Below are 22,612 nucleotides of genomic sequence, written 5' to 3' on the forward strand. Positions count from 1 at the left end.
CGGTCCAGCTGCCATTTTCCCAGATCCCTGTTCTCATTTCTGTACTAAGAACAGTACGAGTGTGAGGACAGACGGCAATGACCCAGGCCCGGTGTCAGGCCTGCCAGCGAGTGGGGGCTGTGGAGAACCAGGGGGCTCACGCCTATCAAAACCGTACCTGCTCTAGACCGACACACTTGGTGCAGGGACAGAGGCAAGCACGGGGGCAGGGCCCCAGGTTAAGGGCGCAGCCGGATGCCACCCTGGGTCTCCCAAGGCCTCCGGCCCAGCACTCTATCTGCACGGCCTCCCACTCTAGCAGAAGGCTCGAAGCTTTGGAGAGAAATCGCCATGACTTCTGGTGCTCTACGCTGCTCTGGGCAACCGCACTGCTGCCCTCCCCAAGTCATACAGAGATCACCCGGACAGCTCTTTTGTGTTCCTTGTTTCTCACCGTCACCATCACAGAACCTCTGTTACCTGGACACGAGGGCACCTCAGGCCTATCTGGTTTTCCTGCTCCTCCTCTGCCCGTGGTTCCCCGAGAGGGCCTGCCTCCAGCTCAAACCCTAACTTCAAAAGGTGGCTGGGAAAGTACCCCCCCCCCCCCCCCCCCCCGCTTCCATTTCGTGCCTCTGAGTACTTGCCTGGCCTGCCCTAGCAAATCGACCACGACCGTGCTTGAGGTCCCCTTAGCTGAGACGCCCTTTCTTCCAGGAACCTTTCCTTCCCCACCGATTCAATACCTTGGGGCACTTTGCAGAGTCTCCTCTGGCAACCTGTCTGTCCCACTCACCAAAGCATCCCAGAGCCTTGATGTGTAAAGAACAAATCCTGAGCGATGGTTTGTTCACCTGCAGGTGTCGGCCAGACTCTCCCTTCCAAGAATAGGTCAGCTGCAAAACGTCTGTCCCCGATGCACTAGGAACTCCCACCTTTCCTTCAAGCCTTTTATTTTGAGTTGTTACAAAAAAACCACAAACAAAACAGGGAAAAAACTGATCGAGGAGGACAAGGCCTCAGCATCAGCCAGAGACCAGGGATGGAAGGAGCTGTAGGCTGGGCCTCGCTAGGTCTGCAGGGCAAAGAGGTGCAAAGTCCCGAGGCCTCTGGGCATGTTGGGTTTGAAGGGGGAGGCAGGTCACTTAAAAAAATATATATATATACTGTACACATCTATATGAAGCGTTCGGTGTCAGGACAGAAGTCAGACGTGGAATCAGTGAGTGGAGGTCACTGGATCTGGATGCATTTCCTCCTCTTCCTCCTCGGACCAGCCTCTCTGCAGGGCTCCCTCGCTCGGCCAGCACGGACACTGCAGCTGGCTGTCGTCTTCTGGGGAGGGAGGGAAGCTTAAAGATTCAATTCCAACCCATGGTGGGCAGAGGGCAGAGGCACGGGGCTGGTCACCGCCCGGCTAAGAAATCCCTGGGTGAAGGAAACACCCAGATGGAAGATTTCTGACCCTTTTCTCCGAAGAGAAGAAAACAAAAGCAAGACCTGGTATCTCTGATGCAGGGAAGGAGCATTAACCACAGAGGGCACTTGGTGGCCCTGCCCGCGTCCCAGGAACTGGGCTGAGTGCTCTAGCGATCCACTTAACCCTCACCACACCCAGGCAGGCTGGGCTACCCCCATTTCCAGGAGGCTGCTGGCTGCTGGGGCCGATCAGTCGGGTGGAACACTCAATCCCTCCTACCACCACCCCGAGAGCGAGCCCAGATCCCCAGGAATGGCCTGGCCTGACTAAACTGTCTCTTCCTCTGCCTCGGACGATGCCCTCAAAGTTACAAAATCAAAAGGAAAAGGAACTAGACAGTGGTGGGGAGAGTCCAAGCCCTATCTGACCTCAAGCCTCATCCCCATACACAAAGAGGCACTAGCCCCGTGCCCGGCTCCTAAGGCACGAGCCGCGCGGGCACCCAGGGAGCCCCGTGTTGGTCACTGCCATTGCTGTTCTGGACTCTTCTGATTCTGCAGCTCTGACTTCTGGCATCACCTCGCTGGTCCCACTGACCTTGAGGGACGGAACCACTTTCTCCAGCCCGCCTGCCCGGCCCCCTGTGACCGCGCCAGATGCTAGAGCTGCCCTCCCACCCTCACGGGGGAGGGGAGGTCAGCAGGGATCCCCGGGCCAGGAAGCATACCTGTCCTCTTGTGCCCCTCACACAGTCTGCTCCGCTGTCTTCTTCTGTGAGGGAGACAAGTAGAAGCATGTACTGGAAGCATCTCCCCCCCTCCCCCCATGCTGCCCCCACCGGGAGCGATATGATGGTTCCCTCCTGAGGATTCGTGGCTCCCCGAGAACAGATATAGGGGTCCCCAAGGGCAGGGATGGGGCCCCATCTGGCCAGGAAGGAGCCTGGGTCTCTGAGTAACAGATGCTCAGCTTTTCTGAGCACAGCTGAAGCCCCGCTGGCTGAGGAGAGAACTGCACCCATATAAGGTGTGGAGCCCCCTCCACTCCCACCACCTCATGTGATCGGTCTTTGGAACCCATAATTCTGTGGTGGGGATACCCTGCGAGCTGGGGTACACACATCCCAGGGAAGGTTTCCTCTCACCTCAGCCTACCTGGCTGGCCTCCAGCCTCCTGGGGGCTCTCCTGCACCCACCCCAAGAACATCCTTCTACCTCACAGACCTCACGGCTTCTACATGCACAGACCTTGTCCCTCCTCAGGTGGCACCTGCCTTCCCCTGGTCCTCTCCAGTGTGTCACAACCCGCAAACCCCCAACCTCTGGACCCCGAGAATGGAAAGGGGGCAGGGACCAGGTCTGGTTCACCCCACCCATACTCTTGACATGCACAGGATGGGGTCTGGATCCTTTTTCTGGCCAGAGACCCCTGAGGAACTCACGCTACCTTTTTCTTCTTTTTCTTCTGGAATGGCGAGTCAGGGTCTTTGGTTGAGGCCTTTTTTGCTTTCTTCTTCTTTTCCTTTTTTTCCTTGTCTTTTTTTTCTAAGGAAAGAAAGTAAACCTCTTTAGTACCAGAAGCGGCGGGGTCAGTATGGAGACAGGGCAGGTCTCCAGGGTCCTAGAACCCACTCCTGCCGAAACCAGGTCCGGGCTCTCCCCACACATCAGGGAACCATCCCAACACAGACCCATAGGGCTCTGTGACCACCTGCCCTGGCCTGAGAGCCCGTGGGGCCCACCTCAGGGTTTCTGCCCCATCCACAGACCACTTGGACTATTTTTAACTCACTTTCTAAAACCTCTACATGTTTATTTTATTTTTTTTTTTTTTTAAATTTTTTTTTTCAACGTTTATTTATTTTTGGGACAGAGAGAGACACAGCATGAACGGGGGAGGGGCAGAGAGAGAGGGAGACACAGAATCGGAAACAGGCTCCAGGCTCTGAGCCATCAGCCCAGAGCCTGACGCGGGGCTCGAACTCCCGGACCGCGAGATCGTGACCTGGCTGAAGTCGGACGCTTAACCGACTGCGCCACCCAGGCGCCCCGTACATGTTTATTTTAAAAAGCTACATTCTACCCATAAATGGGAATGTCACCTAAGGTACAGGGCTAGCGTGGGGATGACAGGGGGTTCCACTGCATGCGGGCATGTACAGAGCTCGAGAGGGGGCCGCTTCTGGGAGCTCTGAGGGGAACCTGCTACCTAGGTGCCTGGGGCCCTGAGAAGCCGGAGCATCGCCCCAGAAGTCAGAGCCGCTCTGGGGTCCAGTTCTGGCTTTGCCACTACCTGCCCGGGGGCTGCAAACAAACATTCCTCAGCCCTTCCCTTCTGTGCAACTGAGCGCTCGCCCGGGCTGGCCAAGCGGGGACCCGCTCTCAGCAGGAAGCGCGCTCCTGGCTGCGGTCCACCACTTACTCTTGTCGGATTTCTTCTTCTCTTTCTTGCTCTTGGGGTTGCCCTGGTCTCCACCCTCCACCTTCAGCGTCCCCGGCTCCCCTTCTGGCCTCTCCTTGGCCCCCTGAGAGCCAGGAGACTCTTTTTCCTTCTTCTCCTTGATGTCACCACTCACTCCGGCTCTCTTGGATTTCCCCTTAGGAGTCCCGGAGGCCTTTTCTGGCGAGACTGCACCCTCCCCGCTTCCCCCGGCCACCGGCTGCTTCTTCTTCTTGCTCTTGGGGGCCCTGGCAGCCGTCTGGTCCCCCGACAGCTTCCGCTTGCGGCCCCCCCGGGCCTTCCTGCTGCTCTCCTTGGCGGCATCCACAGCCTTCTTCCTTTCCTGCTCCAGCAGCTCCGTCAGGACCTTGACCACCGAGGCCTGGAGCTGGGCCTCGTTCAGGGGCCAGGGCTCATTCAGGAGGCGCCGGCTGATGTCGCCCTGCAGCGCCAGCGTGGATGCTTGGGGGCTCCCAGCCTCCTTCTTGGGCTTCCGGGGCTTCTGAGGCGTGGGACCAGCCTGTCTTCTGCCTATGGAGAGAGGATATGGGGTCACAGATCAGGGAGAGTCAGGAAACAGACTCACTGTGTAAGAGCCAAGGGTCTAGGGACACGACCGACCTCCCCTGATGTGGTACAGACAGGGAAAAGGCAGCCCAGTGGTCACTCTGCCCCAGCGGGGTCTCCTGGCTCACACCTTTCCAGCAGCTTTTAACTTAGCTCTTTTCTTTACTGTTTTAAACTTCACTCTCTTGTCTCCTCACACAAAAAACCCGAGTCAGGTTGGGGGTGGAGAAAGACTCCAGAATGTTAATTGAGGAAGGGGCCTGAATCTGTCAACAGAACGCAAGGTCAGACAGGAGGGAGATGGTCTTGTCCAGTCAGAAGTCCAGAGCTGGGAGGCAAGGGCCTTGGATTCCAGGTTTGACTACCGCCAGCTGGCTGTGGGACTACGCGCCTCCCAGGGTCTCAGTCTCCCTGTTTGTAAAGTAAGAGCTCAGATGAACAAGGAGGGCCCTATTCCAAGTCAGAGACTCACGGTGAAAGCTGGTCAGGGGACAGGGCAGCTTGGGGGGTGACGGGCATGCTGTATAAGCACGTGGCGGCTGACTAAGCAGGTTTGCTGCCTGCCAGAGTGACTTCTGGTACAGCCTTTGTTTAGAATTTTCCACGCCTCTGCTCTCCTTTGATAATTGTGTGCTGACTACACGTGTGAAAAAAGCCTTCCACAGCCCCCTCTAAAATGTCTCCCTGTCGCACCCGCCTCTCACAAAGAACACTGGGGAAGAAAGTGAGCAATGACTCCTCTGCTGACCCGTGCCGGCAAGCTGCAGCTACAGCCACGGAAGGGGTGTATGCGGGGGCCGACGTCGGCAGTGTCCCAACGCTGCCCCTAACTTCCCGGGGGACTCGGCAGCTCTCTACTGTGTTCTGGGCTTCACGGGCACGAGAATGCCTACACGCAGGGCTCTGGAAGGTGCGCAGGTGACTCGGCCAAGCTCCGCATCACAGGGCTGGGGGCTGTGCCCCACAGCATGCACTGGGCCCCGGGAGCAAACTCTGAAGCGGCTCTGGCTCCAGGGCTGTGGTGGGCGAGGGGAGGTGGACACGACAGGCTGAGCGGAGGGGGTCCCGGGACAGAGGGAGGCCCAATTCGGTCCTCTGCTGCTTCCTGGCAAAGGTCGGGGTTGGAGAAGGCAGCTGAGGAGGGCAGAGTTTTTGCTGGCAACCTCCTCCTCCAGAAGCCCACTTGTCTGCTTCCTGTCTACAAATACCCTGGAACACCAAAGCTGGGGACTGAATCCCTAGAGCTGGCCCAGGCATGCCCACCTGAGATCCCTGTCCCTTAGCCCTGGCAAGTCAGGGCTGGCTGATGCCCATGGCCGGGTGACCTCAGCACTCTAGTCTGCCCTAATACCACGTGACTATTTTCTGTATGTGCCATGCCTTGACGCTGACTAGATGGATCTACCCTGCCCTGTGTTGTTAAGACACACAAGCCTAGAGTGGCCCAGGGTCTTGTCTGAGGCTTTACAACAAATCAGTCCATCACCGGGGGTCTCTGCCATGTGCTAGCAACTTCTCCAAACGTGGCTCCTGCCTTTTGTCTGAGCTCCCGAGTCCTTACACCCCGTACCACGAGCCCAGTTGTCAACAGGCACAGCTAGAAAGAGGCAAGACTGCTCTAAGGCAGGGCTCACCCTACCAGATGCACCAGCATCCCACAAAGCTGGATAACCCGACTTCCAGGCTGTCTCGTATCATAACGGCCAGACACCTGGGCGTTGGGGCACCAGGCCCCGCTTGGAAAGGTCCTGGTGACACACACAACCCTATCGGTGGTGGGACTATTCCTGAGGGAGAAAAAGAAGGGGCCCACTGCCTTGTCCCCCTGGGTCCCCCTGTGTCTTTCCTGTGGCCCTTGACTCACCTGTTTTAGGGGATATGGTGCCTGCTACTTGTTGGGGCTCCACTTCCTGCTTGCCGTCTGGGGCATCTTTGGTGGCGGGAGTAGAGGAAGCCGAGGGGTCGAGATCTGTCCTGGGAGTGGCCTTTGAAGCCTGGGAATTGGCCAGAGTTGGCCCAGGGGTCACATAACCTGAGAGGAGAGACTGAAGAAACCCACTGTGAACGAGGTTGGAACCCTGCCCCACCTAGCCCTGGAGCACAGGGCCTGCTGGGGTGCCCCTAAATGGGGAGCCCCTAAGGTCGGGCCACCCTGTCGGTGGTGGGCACATTAGCCCTTTGTATGGGTCTCCTGCACTATTTTAATTAGTACCTATTTTCGTCAGGCACATTTAAAAAGACAATTTCTTACAGCTAAGGCGAATGGAAAATCACTAGCGCTTGCCGTGTACAGAAGATAACCTTAAAGAAATCCCATCTGTTACAAAATATCTTCCCTTCCGGGACTCATCTAAAATCAAGGCAAGCCCTTTCTACAGACTCCGAGTCCACTATTCATGGCCTTAGGCTGAAATAGAGCCTCAGCGGAGGAGACAGCCTGGCCTCGGGGACACCAGGCCCTGCCGCGGGGGATGGCTTCGGCCTAACAGGCATCAGGTGGCCTCGAGCTCCCGCCCCAAGGCCCCTGAGGTGCCAGCCCTCTCCCTGGCAGTTACCTGAGAGGGTGCCACCACCTCGTCCTCACTGGACTCTGCTGTGGTCTCCTCCACCAAGGTCTCCGTTGTGGAGGGGGCCGGACCTACTGGAGGAGCACAGGCACCCTGTTGGGAGGCCGGCTGCGTGGGGTGAGGCAGAGCCCTCCGGGAGGCCCCAGGAAGGCCTGAGATTTCCACATGCCCCCCGCCCTCCCGCCCAAGGCTTTACCTGCTCCTATGACTCCCTTCCAGGGTCAACGGCTGTTTGCAGCCTTCTAAGTAAGACATCCAAATGCCAAAACCTTCTGTTCTAATTCCTGAGGCCCTACTTCCGCTTCTCTGCTTTTCTGGGGGTGGGGAAGGGGGCATGCCCCTGGAATGTTGGGAGACCAGTTACGAGCCTGGTACGAAAAAGCTGGGAGTGGTCAAACAGCGGAGTCTGATATCACTTGGACCAACCTCCTCATGGGGTTGCACAGGTGGGGAAACTGAGGCCCAGCATGGGATGACTAGGCCCAGGATGCAGAACAAGTGAAGATCCAGAGCACAGGCCTAAACTCAGGGCTCCACCAGGCCATCACTCCCCTCCTCTGGGCCCGCCGAGCCTTCCCCTCCTGGGACCCTCACCCAGTCTGTGGGCCGAGGGGACCATCTGGGGCCCATCAGCATCCTCCTCACTCCCTGAAGAGCTGCCGCTGCTGTCCTCACTGTCGTTGGAGGTATCAGAGGCCTTGGCTCTGGGGCGTCCTGCAGGGGTGGCCGTAGCCTGCTGGACCACAGGAACCTCAGGTTTCCTGAACTTGTTGGTCACTTTGGCCTGCACAGGGGCTCTCTGGGGACTCATCACAGGGAGTGTTCCCAAAGCACCGTCAACCTAATTTGGTGAAAAAAGAGAGTGGAAGGAAAAAAAAAGAAGGGAAATAAATCTTGGTGCCTCCCGAACACCCAGTTACCCTACGGCTAGGCGACTGTTAGCTGCTTTGCACCCAGGCCTCAGCCCTCCCACAGATGCTCAGACCAGGGAGCAGAGAGTGCGGGGTATGGGGACGAGACAAGTGTGCACGTCACAGTCACACGGCAGGCAAATGCTGGCCCTGGGACTCGGGCCCCTTCCTGGGCCCTCCCTTCTGCGCTCTGTAATCGTTCATCACTGTCCCCTCCAGGGTGGGGCCTGGGCCCCAACACCACCCGGCTCCCCCAGCTCACCCCACTTGAAGACGGGGTCCTGGCAGCAGGAGGCTGGGCCTCACTGGCTTTCTGGGCAAGGACCTTCAGGGCGGCCTGAGTCAGCGGGAGGTGAGCAGGGTTCCTCTTTGTCACCTGTGGACAGCCACAGGCAGCCCTGAGACTCCCAAGTTCTTAGGATGCCATCTCTGCCGTGCCCTGGGCAGATACTGGCTGGCACGGGAGGGGACCTGTAACTGCACAAGGAGCCATGGGGCTGGAGTGGGGGACTGAGGGACAGTCAAAGGGGCAATGCCACCATGTGGGCAGAAAATGGAGCCAGGCTTCAGGTTATAAGCTAATCGTATCGTTCTCAGAGGATCCAAAGGCTTCTAGCCCAGGGGTCGGAAGCAGCCGGGCCCCTACCCAAAGTCCCCCAACCCAATCCGAAGCCTTCACAAGGGACAAGTCTCTAGCTGGGTGGCTGCAACAGCCTCCTCAAAGTCTCCCTGGTGCCTGCCGCTCCTGCTTCCCACATGCGCCAGTAGTCGGGGAGAGAGAACTGGAAGAGAGCTGGGCAGGGCTCCCTCTGAAAACCTCCAGGCCCCCTCTGCTGCCGCGTGGCCCCCATCATGGCCTGTCCGGACCGGCCCCTCTCGCCTTACTGCTTCCTCCGTCTCTTACCCCCAAGCACCTCCCCTGAGGGTCCCAGCACCTGCGTTTCCCTGGCTGGAGAACTCCCTGGCTCGCCTGCTTCTGTAGCCTCCTTGGGGAGGCCAGTCCTGCCGATCCTTCCTAAAGCGGCCCATCCCATTGTTCTCTAGCTTATATTCTTTCCTTCAAGCACCCACCAGTTGGTGAGTACTTTTATTTTCTGGCGTCCTCGTTTGATGGCCTGTGAGGGTAGGGACGCTCCCTGCCTTCTTCCTGCTGCATCCCCAGTGCCTGGCACCATCTGCTGGCTGAACGGCCGAATGGGTGCAGGCTGTTGGGTGCAGTGACCGAAGCCCAGCCACCCACCCAACACCCTCTCAGGGTGCTCCCTCCTGCCCTCTCAGAAGGGATGAGGTGCAACGGGACAGAAAAACTAACCGCTATGGCCCCAGGAGCAATGGACCGGCTGTGAGGAGACCTGGGTTCGGGCCCTGAATAATCCTGGACAAATCTCAACTGTCTTGTTGAAGGGCAGCACTCAGCTCCGTTGTTTGAACAGCGAGCCATTAACTCTACCCTGCTCAGGCTTCTGGATTTAGGCAAAGACCCAACAGAAATGCACTGAAAGTGGTGAAAGCTAGGAAGTCACCGCTATCCACGCTACAAAAGTGCAAGGTTTGTTCCCGGCAATTCCAAACTGAGAGAGAAAAAGAAACCAAAAGCACAGCCGAGCCAGAACGGCTGCCGAGGGGTGCGCGGGGCAGCGCCGGCTCGGCCCGGACACCGTGCTTCGGAGGACGCTTCCTCCTAGCTCAAAGGAATCCAGGAACCCGGTCAGGGCTGGGGGTGGGTGGTGGACAAAAGCAATGGCAGTCCCACCCAGCAGCATGTGCGGGTACCGAGGGGACAGAGGGCCCCTCACCCTTGCTGGCCTGCACGGCCCTCCCTCTCCCTTGCCTGCCAGGTACCTGAGCGACTGGTGCCTCCTGTTTCTTGCCTTCCGATACCCGACCAGACGCCTCACTGCTGCTGGCTCTGACAGCGGGCCTTGGGTGGGCCACGAGCGTGGTCGCGTTTGTTCTAGTGGCTGAGACGGAGCGGGGCGGGATGTAAGTCAGTGCACGCAAGAGCGATCCCCGATATCAGCCTGGGGACCTGGCCCAGGGCTCATGTCATCCGCAGAAGCCTGTGTAATGCCCTCCCTCAGTCTTGCACGGAGGAGCTGTCACCATCTCACGTTACAAGCTCAGGGTGCTGTGGCAGTGACCCCAGGATTTCCCTTTGCCCCTCCCCATTCTTCTGTCTTCGACGATGCTCCCCCTCAGCTGGCCAGGCCACTACTTTGAGTAATGGTGGGGAGCACCGGTACCAAATGGGACTCTGTGCATTTAGAAGAGTCTCCACAACAATAGCACGGTCATCCGCAAAGGCTCAGGTCCACGTGTTCACCGCAGCACCACTCGTGCTAGTCCCAGAGCCCCCAGACAAAACCTTTCGCTCCCTCTAGTACGGCCCTGCCTACGTAAACTAGGCTAAGTCCACCCGAGGGACTGCCTTGTGGCCAGCAGGCATCCCGTGGTAAATACGTAACGTCAAAATATGTAAAAATTCCTGAGGGTAACATACAGTGTGATCTCACTTTACAAAAACACATACAAAGCTTAAGTTTTTGTAAAGTTAACAGCTATAAAACATCAACAATTATTCCAGACAGTGGGGTTACAGGGACATTCTTTCTTTTGTGCTGCTCTGTGTTTAATTAGCCTACCAAGATCAGGTATTATTACTATCTTCACAAAAAGCATTACAATATTAACCACTTTCCTGATGTCGTCGGTCGTACCACAGATTCTCAGAAGTAAAAGAAACCCCAGATATGGCACTATCTCCCCCTGACAGATGCAATCCTTGCTTACAATGGTTGGCTGGGGATCACCTAACCCTCCTTACATACGAGCAAGAACAGGAGGCTCACTACCATTCTCCCTGTTCAGGCCGTCATTCACTACAAAGCCCTTCCTTAGATTATGTACAAACTTGCTCTGCAGCTCCTAGCCACTAGCGTGGGTTCCACCCCTTGGAGTCAGCACACAGAAGTCATGGCAAATACTCCTCCAGAAATGGAGATCGGAGGTAGTTCCTTATAGGGATGAACCAAGCCCCACCTGACCAACATGCTGTGTTGACTCTGTCAGCATCCTCTCCCCTCCGGGCCTCGATGGGGTCTGTGCATGTGGATGTACTGGCTGGTGCATGCGTGTGTGCGTGCGTACGTATGTTACGTGCCGGCGGTCCCTCCCAGGTGAGCCTGGCAGGTGCGGCAGGGGAGTCAGCCCTGCATTACAGGCCTGTGCTCACCGGGAATGGAGCACTGCGTAGCAGGGATCACATCCTCATCCTCGCTCTCAGAGGAGGAGCTCCTGGCTGTGCTCTCCGAGGCCCGGGCCTTCCTCGGGGTGTTTGCAGCTGGGGCTTGTGTGGCGGTAGCAGCTGGGCCAGCTGGACTACGATTAGGGTCGACAAAAATCAGAGGGGGTTTAATCACCTTGAAAAACAAAAACAAAACATACCCCCCGAGTGATTAAAGGCTTGGCCAGGCAAAGGGGAAGTTGGGTGGGGGTTTACAGGGCAAGGGGTCCAGAGAGCTCAGGGCCGCTGGGAAGGCAGAGGCCATTGCAGCCGCCCAGGGCACTCCCGGCTCACCCTCAGGCCATGCACCTGCTAAGACCTGCACAGTACCTCACGGCTCAATAGGAGCCCATTGGACCTTCACAGGAACCCCTGAGGTCAGCAGCAGAAGCTCCATTGTACAGGTGAGAAAACTAAGCTCAGAGAGGAGAAAAGAACTGCCCAAGGGCGCACAGCTTAACTGAAACACAGCCAGGGCCAGATGCCTGCCCAGCAGGGTGCTCTAAGCACCACGCCCCTCAGCTGCCTGGGCCTTAACACACATTCACCTGAGGAGCTGTGCATCATCGAGCTGCCCCCACCCCAGAGACTCTGATGCGGCTTCCTGAGACGCGGCCCAGGGTGCCACCACCCAGCGACACAGAGCCAATGTCTTCAACAAACAAACCGCACGGGGGAAATACCCAACACATTAAGACCTAAGGGACTCCATGGAACACACCAGATGTAAAGAGTATTACTCATGAGACAATCCGGGAAATGGAGACACTGACTTTGTGGGTCAGCTTCTCAGGGGTGACGTTGGATGGTGGCTGTCCTTTAAAAAAAAGGAAGCCGGGGTACTGGGGAAGGAGCGGAGGGTTTGTGTGAAGCGAGCCTGGTCACGAATGCAGACCCGCTGAGGCTGGGGAAGACACGTGGGGGTTCTTTGATGCTGTTCTATCTTTGGGCAGGCTTTCCATCTTCCAGAGAGACAGCAAAAGACAAGAGAAAGCGGCAGCTCCTCGGGATCCCGCGGACCAGGCTGGGGTCACAGCTCCAGTGGATATGCCCACCCCTCGCACGCATGGAGCCAGGAGTCAGGCCGCCAGATGAGCCCACCTTCCACCCTCGGGTCAGACTCGGTCTGAGCTCCACTCCCTGTCTGGCCTGGGGGGAAACGCAGGAAGCAGGAGCAGCAGGAGGAAGTTGCCTAAGGCCGACGTCTGGGGCCCAGTCTTGCCCACCTCACCACCCTGCCTACCTCCAGGGCGCAGGGGGGCAGTGGGAGAGGCACCGTGAAAAGTAAAGCAGAGGGGTAACTGCGGAGGTTGGAAGCTTTGCTGGGCTGGGGCCCTTCCTACCCTTGCCAAACAGCCTCCCCCGCGGCTGCTCTGATCTGCCACTTCCAGAGCCTGCCTTCCCACATGATGAAAGAGAGAAGGATGGAAAGTGGGAGAAGGCTTACAGTTGAGGGAGGGGGGATCTATATATATGTGAGAAGACAGAAGAACAGATTGTCGGGGATGAAGAGAGGCACCGAACGCACCAAGGCAAACAATAGCGTCTGGGATGTTAAAAGGAGCTCGGCAGCAAACGCCTCCTCCTCCCTGCTCCACCTGCCCACATGGCCTCTGGGCCGGGGGCGGCGCAGGGGGCCTGGCTCGGAGGGCAGGGACACGACAGTAGTCCAGTGGCAGTGGATAGTTGAAAAGGTGGGTCATGCAACCCACAGATGAGGGGAAACCCGCCTCTGATCCTCCCTCTGCCAGACTTCACCATGTGGCCCAACCCCTGAGCTTCGTGGGCCTCAGTTTCCCACCTGTTGAAAGGGCTATTAGTAATCCCAGCCTGGGCTTGCTCACCAGAGGGGCTCTGATTCGCTTTGGAAACTGCAAAGCACATCATACACATACAGAGGTGACAGTCAAAGACTCACTGGAAGCTGAGGCAGCCTGAACGTTAGGCTGGGCGGCCCTGTGGGCACCAAGGGCCCAGAGGGAATGCAGGGACTCCCTTCCCACTGCAGAAGCAAACCTGGGGATCTTCTGTCAGAGCTGAGCTCTCCAACTGTGCCCTCATTCCAGTCTGAGGCAGAGTGGGGGAGGGGGCCGACTAGCCCAGGCTGTTAACCCCGCAGGGGGCAGGGGAGAACAGAGCCAAGAAAGCACCCCAAGAGCCTCAGAGAGCTGCCTGGGGCTAGTTAACAGGTCCTGGGCCAGCCCTGCCCTAAGGGGCCAGGAAATCCCACCCTCCAAGGAGGAGCCTGGAGCTTCGGTGGTTCCCCAGCCCCCAGGGAATGTCACCCCACGGGCTGAGAAGGCTGAGGCTCAAGAGAGGGCAAGTGGCCTCACTCAGGGTGACCAGCAAACTGTGCCAGAGCCGTACTGGAAGTTAGTTCTCCAGGCACCAGACAGGAGCTCCTTCTAGGACCAACCATGCCAGGGCTCCCGCTTAATGCCCTAATTTAGCTCCTTACAGGCCTTTTTCTCTGACTCCACCTGAAACTCTGAAGGCAGGGCTTAGGTCTTCTTAATACAGTACCTGCCCCAGACCTAGCACAGACCCTCGCCTGGGGTTAGCAATGCCAGCACCACAGGGCTGAGCCACAGACCACCCCCAGGAATTCCTCTCAGAGAAAGAGGCTGGAGCCCATCCCTGCAGGTGGGGAGACTGAGGCACAGTGAGGGAGCCTGGGAATGGAGTCACAATCCCCTCCCCGCCTCCCAGCCTGAGGCTCTGCCCACTACCCTGGCATCGATCCCTTTTCCCCACTGATGGGCTAATAATAAAGACAGAGTGAAACTTGTCAATAGAGAAGTGCTTGACAAATGCATAATAATGATGATAATCACAGCGCGCTGAGGACGAGGCGCTAAAACCCCCCGTCAGGAGGAGGCTGCGGCTTCCCCAGGCTGTGCCGTCTTCCCTGAATCCTAGGGAAACGCGCAAAATGTCAACTTTTGTCCTTCTTTTTTAACAGGGACTCCAGAATCTTCAGGACTAACGTACCAATTAAATGGTTCAGTTTAAGCGTGATGTTCATTGTAATTGTGTTAGTCCGCCCCCGCAGAGAAGGGCGAGGCGGCCCCCTCCCTCCCAGCTGTCCCGATCCGGAGCAGAGAAGGCACAGAGAAGGCGGCCTCGTAAGGGTGCCATGGAGAGCTAGAGGGCAATGCTGAACCGCCTTCCTCCCTCCCTGGAGAGGAGTGGGGAGGCAGTGTTGGGCAGCGGGCAGAGCACGGACGGCCTGGGTTCAAACGCCAGGTCTGTCCACTTGGCACTGGCCGTGTGATGCTGGGGTAGGTCGCTCGACTTCTCTGAGCCTCATTCCTTCCTCCTTAAAATGGGAATAAAAGAGGGACCTACCCTCACAGGGCTGTTGTAAGAATTACACAGAATAACGAAGTATGGCGTTTAGCACAGTGCTTGGCACACACAAAGTGACCAACAACGTCAGATGTAGCCATTCATCAGGATTTTTATAATCCTTGCTACTGAGAAGAGAAAGGCAGTGAACCCCGTGCCCCACCACTCGGGGTGTGCAAGCACCTGTGAACTTGCTGATGGACTGGTCAGCACATGGTATGGTATGTGCGGGAGACGGTTAAGGAGACCCCACTCATCTGGTAACTGGAGGACTTGCGTCCCTGAGGGGACCTGGCAGAAGCTTCTAGGCACTTGGGGATAGAGGACAAAGGGCAATTTTAGAAATTGCTAGAAAGGCTGGGGTTCACACAGGCCTGAACACCAGTCTTGTAGACTTAGGAAGCTGGGGAGACCCGGGGGGCTTGGTCCCAACCTCAGGGGTGCAGCTGGGGAGGGCTTGGGGTGCAGCAGAGCACGTGAACGTGTGCCACAGGTGCGCCAGCACGGTCTGCCCCCTGGCTTCAGACAAACCCCGTGGGGAAGGCTCCCAGCGCCACACACGAAGCAGAGAGATACAGGGAGGCAGGGGGCCGGCGTCTACCTCTGCCTTGGCTTCTTATGGGTCACGGGTATTTGGGGAATTGACTTCAACTCACTGGGCTCTGACTCCTGACACAGCAAATGGGCAAAAGCACGTGCCCTCCTACAGCAGAGCACAGACACAGGAGGGGGACTGTTACTCTGCCTGCTTCAGTGGAAATGTCTGGGCCTCAGAATGGTTAAGATGTGCCCGTGGTCACGGAACTGGTGGCCGGGAGAGCTGGTGTTGACCCTACACTGGCTCTGAAGCCTAATGTTCAAGGATGCTCTGTTGCCCCCCTCCCAGGGGTTACTGTGAAGATGGATGTATCAAAACAGAGGGAAGAGTCCAGGAAATTGTGAAGTGCCGTTTAAATGGCAAAGAGCTGCCCTCGCCCCCACTCCACCCACCCGAGGCCCACTGCCCTGCTCTGAGTCTGCAGTGTCTCAAAGAGAAGGCAGGGCCTACCTGGTTGGCCGGGAGCTCCTCGCCACTGCTCTCCGAGGACCTTCTGGCATTCTTCTCTGGACGTGCTGGGGCCAGGGTCTTGCTTCTGGCAGTTTTGGAGTCACTCTCCTTCTGAGGGGACAAGCAGACGGGTAGGGGAGAGAAGGTGTTAGCTGAGGGGGACCGCAGCCAGTGAGCAATGACCCTCACACACGCTGGCTGTCCATGGAAGGCAGCACAGCCCCTTACTACACGCACAGGAGGACAGCTGCCGGCTTGGCCTGCCCCATAGCCAGTGGAAACACAGGCTTCCACTCTGCGAACACCCCTTCCCGAGTGTACTCTTGAAAGGGACGCGCGAGTCAGACCCACTAACAGCTGGGGGCTGGAGTGCTGTTGGCCAGGCGTCTGAATGAGGACAGAGCAGCCCAGGATGAGGTTGCAGAGGTGAGCCAGCGGCCCCAGCACAGCTCACATCTGGCTGTAACACCCCCAGGGAAAAGGCAGGAGCCAGCTGGAGGTGGCCCAAGGCTGCCATCCCCTCCTGCCAGGCCAGGCACACACGAGGAAGGCTGGCTGGGCAGAAGCTGCTGTCGGGGGGCCAGAGGAGCAGGCACCGGGGGAAACCAGCTCAGGGGAGCCCAGGGCAGGGCAGAGGCCCCTCTTCACTACTCAGCCCAGCACCAAAGTGGCTGAGCCACCTAGGTTGCCCGAATCCAATTTCTCAAGAGACACTAGAAGATCCCGAAAATGGTGTCACTTCCTAATCTTTAAATGGGTCAGCTACAACCCACGCTGCAACTGCCATGCCCCCATGTGTTCCTTGCTAGCAGAACCCCAACTCTGCTCTGGTAGTCTCTCTGCCCCCCACCAGGCTCTGAGGAGGGTGGCCCTTTCTCCCAGCCAATCACAGAACCACAAGACCCTTACCAATGAGCAGTTTGGGGTTGGTTTTTTTTTTTTTTTGGTCAGGGGAAGTACATGTCCTAGATCTGGACAAGGAGATAAGGGGTAAGGAGGTCAGCTGGGGGACTTCCTAGCTTTTCTGCAGGTGCTGCAGCCCTGCCCCGACAATGAGGCAGGTAGAGCATAAGAAATCGAGGTTACTAATGATGCCGAGCTGAATGGACCACCTTTAGAGCAGCGTTACCCCAAAACGTTGTACCCAAAAACAGGAGATGGCCAATCCCCTTTAAGCTCTTGCAGTTAGGTTTTCTCCTGAAGATTCAGATGTCCTGATACAGGAAACCACTTGAAACTTAAACAAAAACACACCAAAATACTGCATGTCTAAACACGGCCGGGACCCTTGTGTCTTAGTCTGGCACCGAGGCCCCCCAAAAATGGTACTGGTAACGAGCAACTAGAAGTGAGTATTGCCTACAGGATGGCTGGCCTTTGTGGAACACACCTGACTTCACATCCCTTCCCCTTGGCAACCCCTGCCCTCGGGCTCCAGAGTGCCTAGCTCCACTTTTTTGTCTGGTGAACCCCTGGTCTTCCTTCCTTCAAGTTCTGCTCAATCATCTCTTTTGGCCTCTCAGAGACCTGTTCTCCCAGTTCCATCGGACAGAGCACTACCAGAATATTCCTCAATAATACAGCCACTTCACCTTGCCCTACTGACTACAAGTCCCATTGAGGGCAGGGCCAACATCTTTTATCCCTCTAGGTCTACCAGCAAGAGAGGGCACTCGTAGTTGGTCTTGTGCATTGAAGGCAGAAATCAGTGCTAGGAGTGCTCAACAGACTTCCTGGTACTTGTTTTACATGTGAAGAAAACAGGAACCTAAGAGGGGATGGGGCTCAGCCTGGCACAGCGATTCCCCTTAAGAAATGAAGATCTGGGGGCAGCTGGGTGGTGCAGTCGGTTAAGCATCTGACTTTGGCTCAGGCCATGATCTCATGGTCATGAGTTCGAGCCCCGCGTCAGGCTCTGTGCTGACAGGTCAGAGCCTGGAGCCTGCTTTGGATTCTGTGTCTCCCTCTGTCTCTGCTCAACCCACTCGCCTTCTGTCTCCGTCTCTCTCAAAAATAAACATACATTAAGAACAAAAAACCAAAAAACAACACGAAGATCTGGCCACCCGAAGGGTACATTTCTACAAGGTCACAACTGGCTGCTGGAGCTGACAGGGACTGTGTTTCTAGATGGGGCAAGAGCTCTCCAGTTTGCCCTGGCTGCCACCACCCGCTACGGTCTCTCCTGACACCGAGGCTCGATGCTGACCACCAGTCCTATGTACATCATTTCCAGCACATGTCTGAGCCCGAGAAGTCCTGGAGTTTGTCCCCCCTGGACTTCTACAGGACACAGCTGCTCCTGCTGCATTCTGCAAACAGAAGGAAGACCGTCCGGAAAAAAAAGTTGGTTCCTCATTAGCCCCCTCTCTCCACTCCCCAGGCTTCACACCAGATGAGCTCTCCGTGGAGAGATGTACACGCCTACATGAGGGCCCAGGTGAGGGACGGGTCTCCCTCCAGCTCCCCAGGGGATGCATGGTACCTGCCTCCCAGTCCAAGTCTCCTCAAGACTCCCTGTGACATCTCTGGATTCTTGGCCTCATTTACCTTGGCAGGAGTCGTTGGCCTAGGCTTCTGTGGGGCTGGTATGTCCACTCGTGCTGGGGGAGCCTTGGTAGATTTAGGAGTGCCTGCGACACCTTTCGTCAGGGAGGCCTTGCTCTGGGGGGGGTTTACAGCAGGTTTCACCTAGAGACATGGAAGACAGCAGGTGGGATAAGGATCCGGGAGTCGCAGCCTCGATCTGGTCTTCGTTCCTCACCTGGCCCCGAACCCAAGTTCTGAGCGAGGAGTGGGTGGCAGTGGCTCAGAGGCCCCACGTGGCAGCCGCCTCCTCGTTAGGCCTCACCTGGGCTGGTGCCGCCGCCGCCTCCTCCTCCTCACTGTCAGACTCCTCCTCACTGCTGCTCTCCGAGTCCTCCTCTGGCTTCCTGGCCTGGGTGGCCACGGCTCCTGACTTCCCGGGGGAGACTGCTGCAGCCCCTTTCCTGGCGAACCCCTTGCCAGGGGCTGAGGCAGTTCTGACCTGGGGGGTCTTCCCCGAGGGCTTCGCCTGGAGTGAGAGAAACAGAGTCAGGGGAGGGAGTGAAAGGGACAGCATGGGGCTGCTCTCGGTCCATCCCGGGCCTCACCTGAGCGGGGGCTCCCCCGTCACTGTCTGACTCCTCTTCGCTGCTCTCCGAGCCCTCCTGTGGGCCCCCGACTGGCCCCGGCTGGGCCTGGGCTGCCGTGGTCACTGCTTTCCCCAGAGCTGCCACAGACCCCTGGCCCCTCACTGAGACAGCATTGCTCTGGGGGGTTCTTGCTGTTGGCTTTACCTGAATCGTGAAGAGGTAAGTGTATTGGGGAAGGAAGTCGAAAACAGGGTTCCACTTCGATTAAGCCCCACCCACAATGTGACCGTACGGAAGTCCCTTCCGCCCGCGCAGGGCCCTTGTCCAGGAGGAGGCAACTGCTTGGTCCTCCTCTCCACCCCACCTCTGGCACCTCCCGGGGCTTCTGGTCCCCCTTGCCTTGGCCGGGGACTCCTGTTTGGCTTGAGCTGCTGCAGTGGCCACTTTTCCGGGAGCAGACGCTGCCCCTTTGGCTGAAGCTGTTCTGGTGGAAGCTGGGTTGGCTTTGGTCTGTGGGGTTTTCGCTGAGGTCTTCACCTGGAAGGAGAAACAGGGATGACAGAACGGACAAGGTGAGGTGCAACAGGGTGGTTAGCCAAGAACACGGATTCTGGAGTCGGAGGCCCGAGCTTGGATTCTTGTTCCTCCATTTAATGGCTGTGTGAAGTTGGACAAATCACTGACCTCACTGGACCTCAGTTTCCTCCTCTGTAAAATGGAGGTCATAACAAGGCCCACCCACAGGGTTATTATGAGGATTAAATGACAGATTCATAATGTTTAACATGGTGCCTGGCACATAATAAGCACTCTTGTAAACTTATTATCGTGAGCACTTTTCTTAATGTTAGCTAAGTACAAGCCTACCCAGAGCACAGGTGTTTTCCAGGCCCCTTTTCAGCCAGGCAGCCATGAATTTAACTTCTGGCTAACAGAATGGAAGTTGAGTACACTATTCGACATCCTTACACATGCAAAAAAACATGTGTCTTCTTCCTCCCAACTGGAAGAAATGCTGAGGTAACAGCTGGAGCTCAAGCAGCCATCTTAGTCTATGAGGAGGGAGCCGACACTCAGCATGGCAGAACAAGATAGAAAACCACTGTTGTTTCTTCCATTTCACCTAATCTTAGCGGCTATCCAGGTGATCCCCAAAAAGCCTGTTGGGGTATCCAAGCAAACACAGACTAGAGAGATGAGAGCAACAAAGAATAAAATCTCTGACTGTGAGATTGTTGATAAGAGTATGAAAGCAAAGCCTGCTGATGTAAAGCAGAATGAGGAATTTGACAGCCTGTCTAGGCCCCTGCCTCATTCAGAGAGGCCACCTAATCAGTGACATCCCCCACAGCCCAGCTTCCCTCATCCACACAAGACCAAGTGAAATTAAGAATCAGGACTTCAAGAAAGAAAACCCTCTAGAGCACAGACTGTGTCTGATAAAGGTCAAGGTGCTCATCAGCACCAAAAAGTCATCCTGAGGGGAGTAATGTGTTTACCTACATTTAAGAAAACAAAAGACACCAGGACAAAGTTGACCTAACAAGTCTCAGTAAACTTAAAAGGGCTGAAATCATACCAAATATGTTCTCCTGCCACAATGGGATTAAATTAGAAATCAATCACAAAAAGTAATCTGCATAGTCCCAGATATTTGGAAGTTAACCCACTTCTAAATAACCCATGGGTCAAAGAATAATAAAAAACCCAACATTTCAAAATTCATGGGATAAAGTTAATGCAGTCCTTACAGGGAAATTCACTGCATTAAACACTTACATTAGAAAAAAAGGAGAAGGACCCGGGTGGCCTCCAACTGCTTTTTTCTGCTCAGGTCATGATCTCACATTTTGTGAGATGGGTCCTGAGTAGGGTGTAGGGCTTCATGATGTCAGTGGGGAGCGGGGGGGTGGTATGTGTGTGTTCGACTAGCCTGCTTAGGATTTTCTCTCCCTAACCAGCACCCCCACCCTCTTGTGTATGCTCTCTCAAAATAAATATGTAAATAAATTTTTAAAAAGTAAGAAAAAGAAAAAAAGAAAAACAAGAGTTACGATAAACAATTGAAGATTCCGCCTTGGGGTGCCTGGGTGGCTCAGTAGGTTGAGCTTCCGACTTTGGCTCAGGTCATGATCTCACAGTTCTTGAGTTTGAGCCCCACACTGGGCTCGCTGCTGTTACCGAAGATCCGGCTTTGGATCCTCTGTCCCCAGCTCTCTCTGCCCCTCTTCCCAGCTTGCGTGCTCTCTCTCAAAAATAAACACTAAAAAAACAAAAATCTTCCACACACAAAAAATACAGGCCCAGATGGCTGTATTGGTGAATTCTACTAAGGAAGAAATAATACCAATCCAACATAAACCTTCAGAAAACAAAGGAGAGAATACCACCCAACTTATTTTCTGAGGCCAGTTATCTGGGCAATACCAAAGCCAGGCTAAGACATCACATGAAATCTATAGACTAGTATTCCTTATGGATATAAACACAAAAACCCTTAACAAATGATGAGCAAACCAAACCTGGCAAGAAAAAGGAGTATACACCATGACCAAGTGGGATTTATCACAAAAACAAAAGGTTGATTTAACACCTGAAAACCAACTAAGCGTAATACACTGCATTAATAGAACAAAGGAAAAAAACCAGTAAGATCACTTGAACAGAAAAAAGCATTTGACAAAAATTCAACTAATAAAAACTCTCAACAAACTAGGAATAGAAAAGAGCTTGGGGCACGTGGCTGGCTTGGTCAGTAGAACATGTGACTCTTGACCTCGGGGTTGTGGATTCGAGCCCCATGAGGGTGCAGAGATTACCTAAAGATAAAATCTTTAAAAAAAGAAAAAGAACTTTCTCATCCTGATAAAGGGACTCTTTGAAAAATTTATAGCTGACATCCTATTAAACAGTGAAAGACTGAGTGCTGTGCCCTAAATTAAAAACAAGGCAAAGGTGTCTGCTCTCACCACTGCTATTCAGCACTGTACTGGAGGTTCTAGCCAGTGCAGTAAGACAAGAAAAAGAAATAAAAGCCGTCTAGATTGAAGAGGAAAAAGTGAAGCTGTCCTTATTCACAGACAACAAGATCTGTATATAAAAAAACCCTAGGGAATCTATAAAAGCCATGAAAATTGATAAGCAAATGTAACGTCATCACAGGACGGAAGATCAACATACAAGGCGAGGTCAGACTCCAAAGGCACTCTACCACTCACACAGCCATTCCTCACACTCTGACTGACCAGCTCTCCCACCCTTCTCACACAAAGGCTCTCTTCCTATAGCATTTCAATCAAGAATCACCTCCTTCTTTGGTCTCTGGCACATCTGGTTTTCCAGAACCAATCCTGTCTTTGTTACGTTATTTTGAACGATGGTTTCCTTTGAGCTGTGTGAGGTCTCTGAGCAGACCAGCAACTACGTGTCTCACTTCTGACCCAGCTACACTGAGCAGTGTGGAACCTACTTAGTATGTACAGACAGCATTTTGAGAGTGAGGCCACACAAGTATTATTTCATTTAATCCTCCTAACCCCATAACAGGGACTTAATTAGCCTTATCCTCCAGACAAGATTCCCATCAGACCCGCCGGTCTCAGTGGGGGCAATTCAGGCCTCTTGAAATTAGGCAAGGCACCATCTCCTGACAGGGCACCAGGCTAGAAGGCTGGGCCCCTAGAGAGGGATTAGCCGCTTTGTTTTGCACCTTGGGAGGAAGTAAGGCCCCACAACATAATCATGTCTGTGGTTGGAAAAGTTTGGGCCAAAATGTAGCAGGAGGAAGCATAAAAGGCAAAGGCTTCTGAGGCGGGCATGCTGGGGCGCAGGCCCAGCTGACCCTCATTGGCTTGCTGAGCTGAAGCTGGTCAGCAAACAACTCTTCTAAGCTCTAATTTCCTCCTCCAGAAACGAAAGCAAATGAACACCTATC

General features: G+C 55.3%; 1 protein-coding gene across 8 annotated transcripts in view; it reads right to left on the bottom strand.

Moving 5' to 3' along the window:
- Window positions 1-915: 915 nt before the first annotated feature.
- TCOF1 (treacle ribosome biogenesis factor 1) overlaps window positions 916-22,612 on the bottom strand; it is a 37,454-nt gene continuing 15,757 nt past the window's right edge. For 2 of the 8 annotated variants that reach the window (XM_045437134.1, XM_045437141.1), the window contains 15 exons: window positions 19,078-19,215; window positions 18,697-18,882; window positions 18,414-18,617; window positions 18,113-18,253; window positions 15,563-15,673; window positions 11,116-11,302; window positions 9,726-9,844; window positions 8,146-8,259; window positions 7,567-7,813; window positions 6,961-7,046; window positions 6,270-6,450; window positions 3,821-4,369; window positions 2,846-2,943; window positions 2,127-2,170; window positions 916-1,314 (listed from right to left, as the gene is read on the bottom strand). In XM_045437134.1, coding sequence (XP_045293090.1) covers window positions 2,144-2,170; window positions 2,846-2,943; window positions 3,821-4,369; window positions 6,270-6,450; window positions 6,961-7,046; window positions 7,567-7,813; window positions 8,146-8,259; window positions 9,726-9,844; window positions 11,116-11,302; window positions 15,563-15,673; window positions 18,113-18,253; window positions 18,414-18,617; window positions 18,697-18,882; window positions 19,078-19,215 — 2,388 coding nt within the window. In that variant the 3' untranslated portion in view covers window positions 916-1,314; window positions 2,127-2,143. The remainder of the gene's footprint in view (window positions 1,315-2,126; window positions 2,171-2,845; window positions 2,944-3,820; window positions 4,370-6,269; window positions 6,451-6,960; window positions 7,047-7,566; window positions 7,814-8,145; window positions 8,260-9,725; window positions 9,845-11,115; window positions 11,303-15,562; window positions 15,674-18,112; window positions 18,254-18,413; window positions 18,618-18,696; window positions 18,883-19,077; window positions 19,216-22,612) is intronic. The other 6 variants (XM_045437135.1, XM_045437136.1, XM_045437139.1 and 3 more) reach the window with 6 other exon arrangements.

The sequence above is a fragment of the Leopardus geoffroyi genome, chromosome A1 (genome assembly GCF_018350155.1).
Source record: "Leopardus geoffroyi isolate Oge1 chromosome A1, O.geoffroyi_Oge1_pat1.0, whole genome shotgun sequence".
Lineage (NCBI taxonomy): Eukaryota > Metazoa > Chordata > Mammalia > Carnivora > Felidae > Leopardus > Leopardus geoffroyi.